The following is a 13,674-nucleotide window of genomic DNA, read 5'->3' on the forward strand; positions in this document are numbered from 1 at the left end:
GATTTACTTGCCAGTTTCGATGTGGTGTCTCATTTTACTTGGGCTCCTCTTGAAGAATCATTGATTTTAATGAAAAACTATATACAGAAATGTTGAAATCCTGCTGTCATGTACTGACGTATGTCTATTTTTTACTCAACGACAGATATTTTGAACAGACTGATGGTGTGGCTATGGTGAGTCCTTTATCCCCCATTGTAGCTTATCTTTTTATGGAGGACTTTGAGAATATGGCCCTGAAGCCTATTTATTTTCTGAGGTATGCTGATGACATGTTTTTTTGTTTGGCCACATGGCATAGATTCATTGTAGCAGTTATTGGAGCATTTTAATTGTATACATCCTAACATCAGATTCACGATGGAGACTGAAAATGAGGGAAAGTTACCCTTTTTGGATGTACTGGTTTATAAAAAAAGATGATGAAACTCTTGGATACAGAGTTAATAGGAAACCGACACACACTGATAAGTATTTACATGCTACCAGCTGTCATCCACCATTTCAGCATACAAGAGTCCTACCAACTCTGGTCAAAAGAGTATATATGCTATCTCAGATGCTGAGAATGTACCAGTCACCACAGTTCGTGATTATTACAACCTGACAAATCTGTAGCGGCTGAGCACCGTCTTACAGAGGGATGTAGGATGTTATACAATGACAGACAAATGGATGCAAATGCCTTGCATTTCTGGGATTGTTTTTTAAAAGAATTTATCGAAATCAAGACTAACAGATAATATCATTAACCATGATAATTGATACCCACTAAATAAAACTTAGAATCCTATTTTATCAGATATGAAGAAACAATGGAATCTGAATTGGCCAGCTACAAGTATTAACTTTTAACAATATATCGTTTTTTGAAAGTATTCACCATTGGAGGCATTGCAACTCTTCTTGCACCAGGGGCAGCAGCAACACTCGAGTGCTTGCACATTATCTCAGCGTATGTGCTTTTGTATTTTCGCTGCAGTCACTCATGGTCTGAGTCAGTTATTGGCAAGAGTAACTTAGTTTTTCTCTCCTGATGATGGTGACAAGCTTTCTGTGGAAATAATTTGCGCAGACGACAGTTTGATCTGGCTGAAGACCTGACAAGAATTTGAATGGAAAATCCAGGATGGACTATGACAATATTATGAAAAGAATAGCTGCTACTCAGCATATAGCGGAGATGATGAGTCGCAGATACGTACAACAAAAGGACTGTCAGAAAGTAAGCTTTTTGGCCAACAAGGCCTTCATTGCAAATAGATAAAACACACACACAGACACACACACACACACACACACAAAATCAAAGTCTTTGGCTGCTGAGGCCAGACTGCGAGCAGCAGCGCATGACGGGAGAAGCAACCAGGTGGTGAGGGCAAGGAGGAGGCCAGGGTGGGGAGGGGGGAGGAAAGCAGGGTAGGGGTGGGGGACAGTAAAGTGCTGCTTGTGGGAGCATACAGGGATGAGGCAGAGAGAGGGTAGAGCAGCTAGGTGTAGTCTGGAGGTTAGACCGAGGTGAAGGTGGGGAGGAGAGAGGGGGGGGAGGGGGGGAGTGGAAAAGGAGAGACGTAAAAAAGACTGTGGGTGCATTGGTGGAACAGAGGGTTGTTTATTGCTGGAAAGGGAACAGAGAGAGGGCTAGATGGGTAAGAACAATGACTAACAAAGATTCAGGCCAGGAGCATTATGAGAACGTAGGATATATTGCAGTGAGATTTTCCACCTGAGCAGTTCAGAAAAGGTGGTGCTGATGGGAAGGATCCAGATGGCACAGGCTGTGAAGCAGTCATTGATATGAAGAATGCTGTGTTGGGTGGTGTGTTCAGCAACTGGATGGTCCAGCTGTTTCTTGGCCACAGTATGTCAGTGGCCATTCATGTAGACAGACGCAGTGGTTGCAGATTAACTTGTATATTATTTGACTGGTTTCACAAGTAGATGTGCCTTTGTAGGGATAGCTGTTGCTTGTGATCAAACTGGAGTACGTGGTGGTGGGAGGATGTATGGGGCAGGCCTTGCATCTAGGTCTATTACAGCCTTGAGGCAAGGGCTTGGGAGCAGGGCCTCTGAAGGGATGGAAGAGGATATTGTGTAGGATCATTGGGCGGCAGAATACCACAGTGAACAGGGTGGGAAGGATAGTGTGTAAACATTCCTTGTTTAAGGGCGCAACGAGAGGTAGTTGAAAACCTGGCGGAGAATGTGATTCAGTTGCTCCAGTTCTGGGTGGTACTGAGCCATGAGGGGAATGCTTCTAGTGGCTGGACGGTGGGACTTCGGAAGGTGGTGGGTGACTGGAGAGATAAGGCACAGAAGATCTGTTGTTTTACAATGCTGGGAGGTTAATTACGGTCTGGGAAGGCCTCAGTGAGACCCTTGGTATATTTCGAGAAGGACCACTTGTCACTACGGATGTGACGGCCATGGATGGTTAGGCTGTATGTAAGTGACTTCTTGATGTGGAATGGGTAGCAGCTGTCAAGTGGAGGAATTGGTGGTGATTAATAGGTCTGATATGGCCAGAGGTACTGATGTAGCCATCTTTGAGGTGGAAGTCAACATTGAGGAAGGTGGCTTGTTGGGTTGAGTAGGACTAGGTGCAGGTGGGGGAGAAGCTGTTGAGATTCTGGAGGAATGTGGATTGGGTGTCCTCACCCTCAATCCAGATCATGAAGATGCATCAATGAATCTTAACAAGGTGAGGGGTTTGGGATATTGTTCGTTTAGGAAGGATTCCTCTAGATGCCCCATGAATCGGTTGGCATAGGATGGTGCCACTTGGGTGCCCTTATCCATACCCTGGATTTATTTGTAGGTGATGCATTTAACGGAGAAGTGATTGTGAGTGAGGATATACTTGATCATTGCAACTAGGAAAGAGGTTGTTGGTTTGGAATCCACCATGCTTTGGGAAAGGTAGAGTTCAATAGTGATAAGGCCTTGAGCATCAGGGATGTTAGAGTAAAGTGAGATGGCATCAATAGTGATGAGCAGGGTACCATGTGGTACAGGAACAGGAACTGTGCAGAGTCAGTGGAGGAAATGGTTGGTATCTTTTACATAGGAGGGTAGGTTGCGGGTAATAGGCCGAAGGTGTTGGTCTATGAAAGCACAGTAAACAGCCACAATGGAACATCCATAACCAGCCACAATGTGACATCCTGGGTTGTTGGGTTTATGGAGTAAAGTCCATAAACCCAACAACCCAGGTAGGAGTGCAGTGAATAGTAGGGGTGAGGAGAGGGATGGATGCTGGGGAGAGGTTCTGTGATGGGACTAAGGATTTGAGGAGAGACTGGGGAACCTGATGGATTTCTGGAATGAGGTACTATGGCAGGGTTTGTACGTAGATTAATCTGACAGCTGGCAGAGTACTTCTGCCAGGTAATCCTTGCAGTTCAAAACAACAGTGGTGGCGCCTTTGTCTGCAGATAGGATTATAAGGTCAGGATCAGTGTTTAGGTGGTGAATTGCAGTTCTTTCTGTGGATGTAAGGTTATTTTGCGTGTTGAGGGCTCTGGAGAACAATGGTGAGGCAAGGTTTGAGGTTAAGAAATTGTGGGAAGTTAACAGGGGGTGATATTTTTTTTTTTTTTTTGGGTGGGGGGGTGGGGGGGGTGGGCAGTGGTGGTAGATCATGTCTGGATGGAGAAATGAACTGAGTCATGTAGTGTTCAACATTGGTCTCTGGTTCAGTCTGACTGGTAGGGTTGGTGGCAAGAGGCAAGAAAGTGTTTCCACCGTAGGGACTGGGAGAAGGAGAGAAGATCTTTAACAAGTCCTGCATGACTGAATTTGGGAGTGGGGCAAATGGTGAAGCCTTTGGAAGGGACTGATACTTCTGCAGGGCCAAGGCTTTTGGACGAAAGGTTCACGACAGTGTTTTGGATCTGTTTAGGTTCTGGATTCCGTATGGTGATGGATGGGAGTTTTCGAGGATGGGGTAAATGTAGTAGGTTTGCGAGGCAGGATTTATCAGCTGTGAGGGGTTGTGGTGGAGGTTTGGAAGGTGGTTGTAGAGGCGGTGGATAGTGGCAGTGCAAGCTGGGAATAGGAAGGGAACAGTGTGGACAATTTTTTGAGGTGGCATTGTGCATGTTGCTGTAGTTACTGGAGAGGAAGAGTTTCAATGTGTGATATAGGATCCACAAATTTGGAATTGCATAGCAGGAGAATTTTACGGATGGAGAGGAGATATTGCTAAGAGGTTGGGCCTGATTGATATGGTTTTGCAGAACTATATTGGTGAGGGCTACGGATTGGTGGAATCTGAACAGATGGAGGTCATTGTGGAAGGAGGTGTGGCACCTGGCGATGAAGAATTTGATGGTAAGGCCATTTGGGGGGATTCCATGTGCCAAGCAACAACACAGGAGCAGTATGTGAGACTTAGTTCTGGCTAAGGATAAGGAAACTCTTTTGTATTGACGCAGACGGAAGGAACAAGGATCCATGGTGAAGGATAAAAGCGTGTAAAAATATGTAAATAACACAGAGATACATCAGAAAAAATTCTCAAAAATACACCCAAGTACATGGGAAAAAATCATGAAGAGGATTAAGTGAATAAAGTCTGGGGAAACAAGATGAAAGCTGAGGGAGTAGGCTGATAGTGAAGGGCAAAAATCTTCTGAAATTGGTGTGAAGACACAATGGGATCAAACAAAAAATAATTAAAAAGAAGTATATTGGTCGCTGTTCCAACTGGAAGTACATCTGGAACATGTAAAGACAAAATAATTGCAATGGCAGTCAATACACCTGTGTCAGGTAAAACTGAACAAAAATAATGCTCAAGCTGCTTTTAAAACAACCAATAATCCGAAATCGAAGTTACAACATCATACTACACTTAGGAGAGATAAGTTCTCAGCAACTGAAGTGTATGAAATTATATGTCAATATTGCAAAAAACAATATGTAGGGAAAATCAGTACGTCGTTTGAGATTTGTTGCAACTAATGTATGTACGAGACCAGTAAGTCAGTGCAGGCCTTATTCTTAGTTAAGATAAACAGAGTATTATCAACAAGTATGAAGGGAGATGCTTCAAAACCTTTGAGGAATTAGAAATTTATGTCACTAAACAGAAAGACCTAGATAAATTGTTACTTGACCACAATGAGTTCACAAGTGGTGCACATTTTTATACTTATGATGATATTTTACACACACACACACACACACACACACACACACACACACACACACACCATTCCACCTACCACCTGGAGCTACACATAAACATCAATGGTCGATGCCAGACTTATCCCGTTATTTTGCTAGAAATAAATGTGATTGTGCCAGATAATAAATTATTTTCAAAAGAGAGAGATGCAGATAGGATGTCACAGATGAAGCACCAGCTGAGGTCAAGGAACAGTACAGCAGGAAAATGGTCTGTCCTCCTTGGAGGAACCTGTGGTGCCCCACCTTCAAGACGTAGCAATATCGCGTTACATAGAAGAACTGCGTAGAATTAAGCGAGAAAAACCAGTGAGATGAAAAACAAATGAAAAATATTTATTAATCACTTATTGTGAAACTCTGAATATTAATTTTACATGTGTTTTGAGGGTGACCGACTGACGACAACATCTTAATGGTCCATGCTCTTTCCAAAGTCTTTCTTTTATGCCTATCTGCCACTTAACATCTCTGCTATATGCTGAGAAGCAACTACTGTATTTACTCGAATCTAAGCCGCACTTTTTTTCCGGTTTTTGTAATCCAAAAAACCGCCTGCGGCTTAGAATGGAGTGCAAAGCAAGCGGAAGTTCTGAAAAATGTTGGTGGGTGCCGCCACATCTAACTTCTTCTGTCGAATATATGTAGTGCTACACAGGCATGCTTTGTAGGTACAAAGTTAAATACTAGCAGCAAATCCTCTGCGTCAGTAAATAAATTAAAAAAAAAAAAGGTGGAAGACGAGCTTTTTTTCTCCGCCCCGAGTTTTGACCACTGCATTTTCATACATTATCCAACAAAGTAAATACAAATTCCGTATTGTTCATCTTCGAATGTAGCAGCATTTCAATGTACTACGAAAATCCGACTGGCAAGACTGTTTGGGATGTTTGTCAATAAGTCCAACTCTACGTTCTGAATTTTTTCCTACATCTGAGAAGAGATGGTTGCTAACAGGAACTTCTATGAATTATGAATCACATGCAGTATTCTCTTCACCATAAGAATAATATGAATATAAACATTTTGCCATGTATTGTTTCGTGTTTGCTGCTATCTCATTTAAATCCTGTCTGCCTAATAAACTATGAAACTAGAGTGAGACAACAGCAAACGCGGAAGAATATACATATCATGTCATGTTTATATTCGTATTATTCTTATACCTAATAGTGATACAGTCAGAAATGAAGCACGGCAATTGACTAGATTTTTAAATCTAAGATGACTCTAATTTCTGTGCAGAATGTAATGTACTAAAGAGGTGCCTGCAAAGATTTTCAAATGGAGAAAAATTTTCGCTAAACTCTCATTCAGAACATATTCTATCATATGCAGTGTATTATTTGGTTCTTGTTGATCATTATCAAAGAAAGCAGCAGTGTAAGTAACAACAAATAGCAGTCTCTTGCCATTGTTTCGCTAATGAGACAATTCCTCTAAATTGTAAGTGGCGGTAGTGCGCACAAAAGCAAGCCATGCCATGAGCGGCGACAGACCGCAAACGCGCACTATCAGAATGTGACAAACAATGCATGACACAGTACAGTAATGCATTTTCAGCTTAGAGTGACGTAAACACCTATAACAAAGAAAACGGCGCTTATCAGATCAAAGAAAAATAAGCAATCAATTCAAACCAGATGAAGCACGTGAAAAAGGAAGGGTACCCGTATAAATACGGACGGAGCGCCTGACGCATAGCAATGGCTACCTGGTAAAGCTTAACTGCTAAGGTTACGACTCAAACCAAACTACTGTAGCTGTATCGTCATTCATTCGACCTAAATTGTGTCTCATTTTACAATGGACCAACTTTGTTTCGATTTGGAGATGCGGCCTAAACTTTTCTCTCCCCTTGAATTTCGAGTCTCATATTTCAGGTGCGGCTTAGATTCGGGAAAATTTTTTACCTTGATTTTGAGTCTCATTTTTCAGGTGCGGCTTAGATTCGAGTAAATACGGTACTATACTTTTCATAATATTTTCATATTAATGGTCTACAGTCATAAGAGTATTTTCCCCAGTTTTTGTGAGCTGATACTTACAGGAATTAATAAATTGGAAGTTACTGCAGAGATTGTGATTTCTGTCCTTTAACTCCTGATTTTTTGTTCTTTGACTCCAACACTTCTCAATTTTTTTCATATGATTAAAATCAGTTGGAAATTGTTTTAGTGTGAAGAAAAAATGAAAAACATAGTTTTCAACCTGATGACGATTGCGGAGCTAACCACTGAAAGCTTGAGAATTTTATTGGAATTGACATGACCTGAAAACCAAGAAGATTTTATCCAAGAAGACAATAGAAGCTTTTGAAATGTTGCCATATGGAAGGATTAGAAGGTAGACCGAGTACCTTATGAGGAGGTAGTGAATCGACATGGGGAGCAAAACTTTGTGGCGAAACGTAAGTAAAGTAGATGCTGATAGGAGTCATCCTGAAACCTCAAGACGTCGCCAATTTGGCAACGGGCAGAAGTGTACGAGCTAACAATTTTAGAGAGAGATCAATAGTTGCCTACAGTAGACAGGTTAATGTGAATGTAGGGTGCAGTAGTCATGCAGAGAAGAAAAGGCTTGCGTGGGTTGAAGATCAAAACAACGACAGACTAGAAAAAGTTTAAAAACAAAATTTGTGAAGACTCAGAGTCACAGACACTATTGATTTTACAAACGACACAACCTGCATGGGCAGATTGAAAAGTTACACACACAAATCATTTCCAAGACATTAAATGTGTTACAGGAAACAACATTACTGTAGTTATATTTTGACATGCACGCAGGAAAACTCAGAATGTTCCTAGCAGTGTGGTAGCAGTAGCAAAATACGCACAGCCACCTCTGAACAACTCACGAGGAATTGAAAACGTTTCACAACAGAAACTTCTTTCAGGGGCCAAAGACATGGAATCTATCGGTGCAATGCCGCAACACCTGCAGGTTGAACTTCAATGCTGGGACTTGTGCCATCTCGGAGCAGACGGACAACTGCAGTCCTCCTTAAGAGGGCACTTGTCATGAAAGATAACACTTGACTGTCCTCGCACTGGGACAAAACTCCAAAAGTGATGCAGATCCAACAGCACAGTCCCACAGGCATTCTAAATGGCCTGTCTCAATCTGAATTTTTACCACACTGTAAGGGTATCCAGGCAGGAGCTTGAACCTCACTCTTTCAGTGTATCACAGACAAGGGTCTGTACTGAAGTGAAATGTGGTCGAGAAAGTGTGATTACTGGAAATTATGACCTGTCACCCCGTTGGCCTCGATTATGTCATGTACTAATAAAATTGCTTGTAGTTTCCCATATTGATGTTTTGCCGATTCAGATCTGCAACACAGGGCCAAATAACCATGTTTCATAGACTTTTTCTCCCCTTGCATTGTTTGGGTGCTGAAAGAGAGAGTGGATTTTCTTCCAAACTGCTGAAGAATGTCCCCTTGAACTGCTGTGTTAGCTCTTCTTTATACACGAATTCATTTCTTCCATTCATAGTAACTTTCACAGTCTTCAAAATATGTTATGATTCAACTGACCGCTGTCCAGATTTTTTTGTTTGTCACGCTGCTTAGATTTTTGTCATGACTAGTGTTTTCTCTGTCACAGCAAAATACCTCCAAGCTGTGAAATCAAGGAACAAGCGGCCCCACAACAGAAGGCGACACTAACTCACTGTCCTGCTTTGTAGATGTGATGCACCTGCATCTTTCATCAAACCTGCACGTATCACAAATCATTCCTACCACAGTGTGATGCCCAAAACTTAATTACTAATGAAATAAACTTTCTTCAAATCTTGCAAACATCTTTCATTGTTACGAAGGCTCGGGAGATGTGAAATATCCTTTTATCGGAACTGACATGTCACATCTCAGTACACACCTCTCATAATGTGACATGGTTAGTGATTACTTGCCTGTGTTTACAGTTTTTAACTGCAAAGTTTAGACACGAGGCTGCACACTTAGTCGCCCCTCGCCCTCATCGACCCGGGGCCAGAGTGGCCTGCTCATCCTTTCCAAACCAGTCTCTCTTTCAACCCTGACAAAATAACTTGCAGTTGAGAAGACCAGGAATGCCTTTTTCAGCTTTGGACAAGTCTAACGATGGTACTGTAATTCCAGAATGAATTTTCACTCTGCAGCAGGGTGTACATTAATTCCAGAATGAATTTTCACTCTGCAGCAGGGTGTACATTGATTTGAAACCTTCTTGCAGATTAAAATTGTGTGGTGGATTGAAACTCAAACCTGAGAACTTTGTCTTTTGCAGACAAGTGCTCTACTGAATCAGCTATCCTAGAAAAACTCACAACTTGCCGTCACAGATTTAATTCCACCATTACCTCACCTCCTACCTTCCAAATTTCACAGTTTTCCAGTATACCTTGCGCAACTACCACTCCTGGAAGAAATTTCGCCTTGTGGAGGTACGTAATAGTTAGTTGCTCAATTTTATCTAGTGAATTCTCCTCTTCAAGTTCCCAATTCTTTTTAGTGCCAGGGACAAACTAGTGTTCAGTTTTAATGATTTAAGAAGTATATAACTCACAAGAATTAAGCAGTTTGGCGATCTTAGGGGTTGGCTCAAGGTAACCACAAACCAGTCAACAATCAGGATCTTGGAGGGCCTATTTTAAATAAATTCAATCCAAAAACTGTGATGCAATGTTTACTTACTTTTCTTGGCATCTTTCCTAGCACCAACTCCAGTTCCAGGTCAACAGGGTGTCGAACATCTGATGATGTGTATGTACCATCCAAGTATTTTGTGTCCTCAGGATCCTCTTCCTCTGAGAGAATGACCTAAAACAATAACAGTCAAACCATCAGTGGAGTATAAAAGGAACAAAACTCTGTACCTACTCATCTGTACATAAGATGCTGTATCACATGTATGTATATACTGTGTCCTTCTCCTAGGAGTTGTCAGACACATTGTTATGGCACTTCTCTGAACAACCAAATACTCAACAAGTATGTCATGTGATGCCCAGAGTAAATGGAAATCATTTGTGTGCTACCCAGTGCAAACAAGATGTTATTTAAAGTGAAATTTTATGTGACCATTCGACAGTGTAAATTAGTTTAGTTTGATATTCAGTTTATTGAAATGTTTAGCTGTACTTGTTACACTCTCACACATTAACTGGTCACACCTCCTCTCCTCACATCACCTCACCTTGCCGGGATTCTGGTCTGCCACCACCTCTCAGCAGTGCTACTCAGTTGCTGCTAGACCAATTCTTGTTCTCATGTTTTTCTGTTCTCCTTATAATATAAACTGCTAAACCAAATATCATATCAGACTAATATGATAGTACTCTAATGAATAAACACAGGAAGTATCATAGAACAAAATTTTAACAACATTATACAAAGTGACACCAAGATAAGCTGGGTGTTGACTACGTACTTATACTGGAAACCACAAGATTTACGAGAAGATAGAACAAGCTAACTATCTGAAAATATAAAAAAGTAAAGCTGAGGTAGTTCCAGATTGATTGCCACAAAGAAATTTGTCAAGTGAAAGTCCTCCATAGGATAGACATTGACTCGGATCATTAAACCTCAAAGATAAAAATAAAGTTAACACCAAAAAAAAGAAACACAAACCATTCCAACAAGAGGAGGAATTATTACAACCAGTTATTTACAAATAATACAGTATATCGGGAGAGATCTGAAACACCTTTAAGTGACAAATGTGGCGAGACAATACATAAACTGTAAAATGTAGCTGAAGAAACTGGTCACAATCAAAAATAAAGAGGAAAAATAAACATGCCTGGTGGAATGAGGATTGTGACAAAGCAATTAAATAAAAGGCACAAGGAACCGTTAAGCAAACAACAATAGAAAACTGAAAAATACCGAGAAGACAAACGACCAAAAAAATTAGAAGAATTAAAATAAATCACCAAAATGAAATACCAGAAACCATAGACAAAGCATTCAGACCAACATAAAACAAGGGAATATTACAAAAAATTTAGACAATATCAAAGTATACTAATCTCACTCCTATGATGAACAATAAAAATGGAAAAATGGCACACAACACTTGAGAAAAATGTCGAATTAAGGCCAATTAGTTCAAACAATTACTCACATGTAAGGACTCAAAAGAGCACCTACTTTAAAGCAATATTTAACTATGAGAAATCAAAAGAACCAAGAATTTGGTCTTCATCCAAGAAATAAAACTCTACTGGAAAAGGTTATACCACCAGATTAACAACAAAATTATCAAAGCAGTTAGTTCACTCAGGTACTACAAAGCAGCATGAGATAATCGAATGGATGCAGACCTATGGAAGGGGCAAATGAACATACCCTTCAAAATCTACATTAACACTTCATACACTACTGGAATACTGAGAAAGTGCCCAGAGTGTTGAAAACAGCAACAATCCACCCACTGTACAAAGAACGCGAGTGATTGAGCCCCAATAACTATTGGAGGGTATCTCTACTTGATATTACGTAAAATATTTTATCTAGGACTGCATACACGAGGATTCAGGAACAACTGCACTGAGAACTTTGAGAATATCAAGGAGGATTTTGAACAGAAAGACACTGTCGCATCAGACTGTCAGTCTTATGTGCATAACGAAACATCGTATAGCCTGGAACAAGAGTTTAGGTCATCATTTTTATTGACTTGAGAAATGAGTTTGACAGTATACACCAAGAGTCATCCATTGTTTACAACTTATGTTTAGTCATCACAACTTGAATTCTGAAAAAGTTTCCTTCTTACAAGAGCAACAATTTCAACTTCAACAAAAGCTCGCCAAACTGAGCTGTGGGGAGTGCAGTCCCCTGAAGGATTACAGACAGCAGACGAGATGCCACTAACTTTGTGAATGTGGTGCAGGATAGGATCATACACATTTATTGGTTTGCAGTAATCTGAGCCAATATATACTGTGTGTGTGTGTGTGTGTGTGTGTGTGTGTGTGTGTAATAAGACTATCAGAATACCAAATCAGAAAGATCAAAAGTTAAAGATGAATTGTCTGAACCATTCAAAATCCGAATTGGCTGTCAACAGGGGGATGGTGTCTCAACGTCACTTTTTGCTACACCTGGGAGAAAGTCATGCGACTTGCATCTAAATCTACATCTGTACTCTGCAGTCTGCCATGAGATGCATGGCAGAGGGTAAGTTTTATTGTACCAGTTATTACGATTTTTCTCCCTGTTCCATTCACATATGGAATGCGGGAAGAATGATTGTTTGAATGCCTCTGCGCATGCAGTAATTATACTGATCTTGTCCTCACAAGCCTTATGAAAGCAATACACAGGGGATTGTAATATACACCTAGAGTCTTCATTTAAAGCCAGTTCTTGAAACTCTGTTAACAGACTTTCTTGGGATAGTTTACGTCTATCTTCATGAGTCTCCCAGTTCTGTTCCTTCAATATCAATATGACACTCTCCCATGGATTAAACAAGTCGTCAATCCAGTCACAAATTTCACTTGATGCCCGATATGATCATACTTTTGACAATAACCATGAGTGTGGTAATGGGTCAAATGATTTTCGGAAACTAAGAAATACAGCACCTACCCCATTTCCTTGATCCAAAGCTTTCAGTATGTCATGTGGGAAAAGTGCAAGCTGGGTTTCATATGATTGGTATTTTCGAAATCCATGCTGTTTGGCACTGAGGACGTCATTCTATTCAAGATATGTCATTATGTTTGAGCTCAGAATATGTTCTAAGACTCTAGAACAAATTTATGTCAAGGATATTGGATGATAGTTTTGTGGATAACTTCTACTACCCTTCTTGTAGATGGTAGTGACCTGTGCCTTTTTCCAAGAACTTGGTGGGGTTTCTTGTCCAAGGGATCTATGGTAGATTATAGTTAAAAAAAGGGGCTAACTCAGCAACAAATTCTGCTGCTGCTGACAGGGATTCCATCGTAGACTGGAGTTTTGTTCAATTTTAACGATTTCAGCTCTTTCTCAACACCAGTGACACTAATATTTATTTCATTCATCTTTTCAGTGGTACAAGGACTAAACTGAAGCAATGCTCCAAAGTTTTCCTTTGTAAAGGAACATTTTAAAATTGAGTTAAGCATTTCACCTTTTGCTTTGCTGCCCTCAATTTCAGTTATTGGACACCAACTTTGGTGCCACCAACATCCTTTACGTACAACTCGATTTTTTTTGTTTCTGTGAAAGATCACTTGACAATACTTGGCTACGACAGTCACTGAAGGCATTTTGACAGCCAAACACGTTCTATGCAGCATCTCTCTATCTATAGCCTTACACTTCATTTTACACCTATTATGCAGTAATCTCTGTTTCTTTGGAAGTTTCTTCACAGTGGTTGTATACCATGGAGGTTCCCTCCCCTTATGAGCTGTTCTGGGGAGATATCTATCCAGTGCATTATGAACTTTTCTTTTAAACTTGAGCCAGAGTTTCTCTACATGCTCCTGCCC

General features: G+C 40.6%; 1 protein-coding gene across 2 annotated transcripts in view; it reads right to left on the reverse strand.

The window, feature by feature from the left end:
- Positions 1–13,674, reverse strand: part of LOC126198502 (phosphoribosylformylglycinamidine synthase) — a 214,493-nt gene that overhangs the window by 80,532 nt on the left and 120,287 nt on the right. For both annotated transcript variants that reach the window (XM_049934881.1, XM_049934882.1), the window contains one exon: positions 9,878–10,003. In XM_049934881.1, coding sequence (XP_049790838.1) covers positions 9,878–10,003 — 126 coding nt within the window. The remainder of the gene's footprint in view (positions 1–9,877; positions 10,004–13,674) is intronic.

Source organism: Schistocerca nitens, chromosome 8 (genome assembly GCF_023898315.1).
Source record: "Schistocerca nitens isolate TAMUIC-IGC-003100 chromosome 8, iqSchNite1.1, whole genome shotgun sequence".
Classification (NCBI taxonomy): domain Eukaryota; kingdom Metazoa; phylum Arthropoda; class Insecta; order Orthoptera; family Acrididae; genus Schistocerca; species Schistocerca nitens.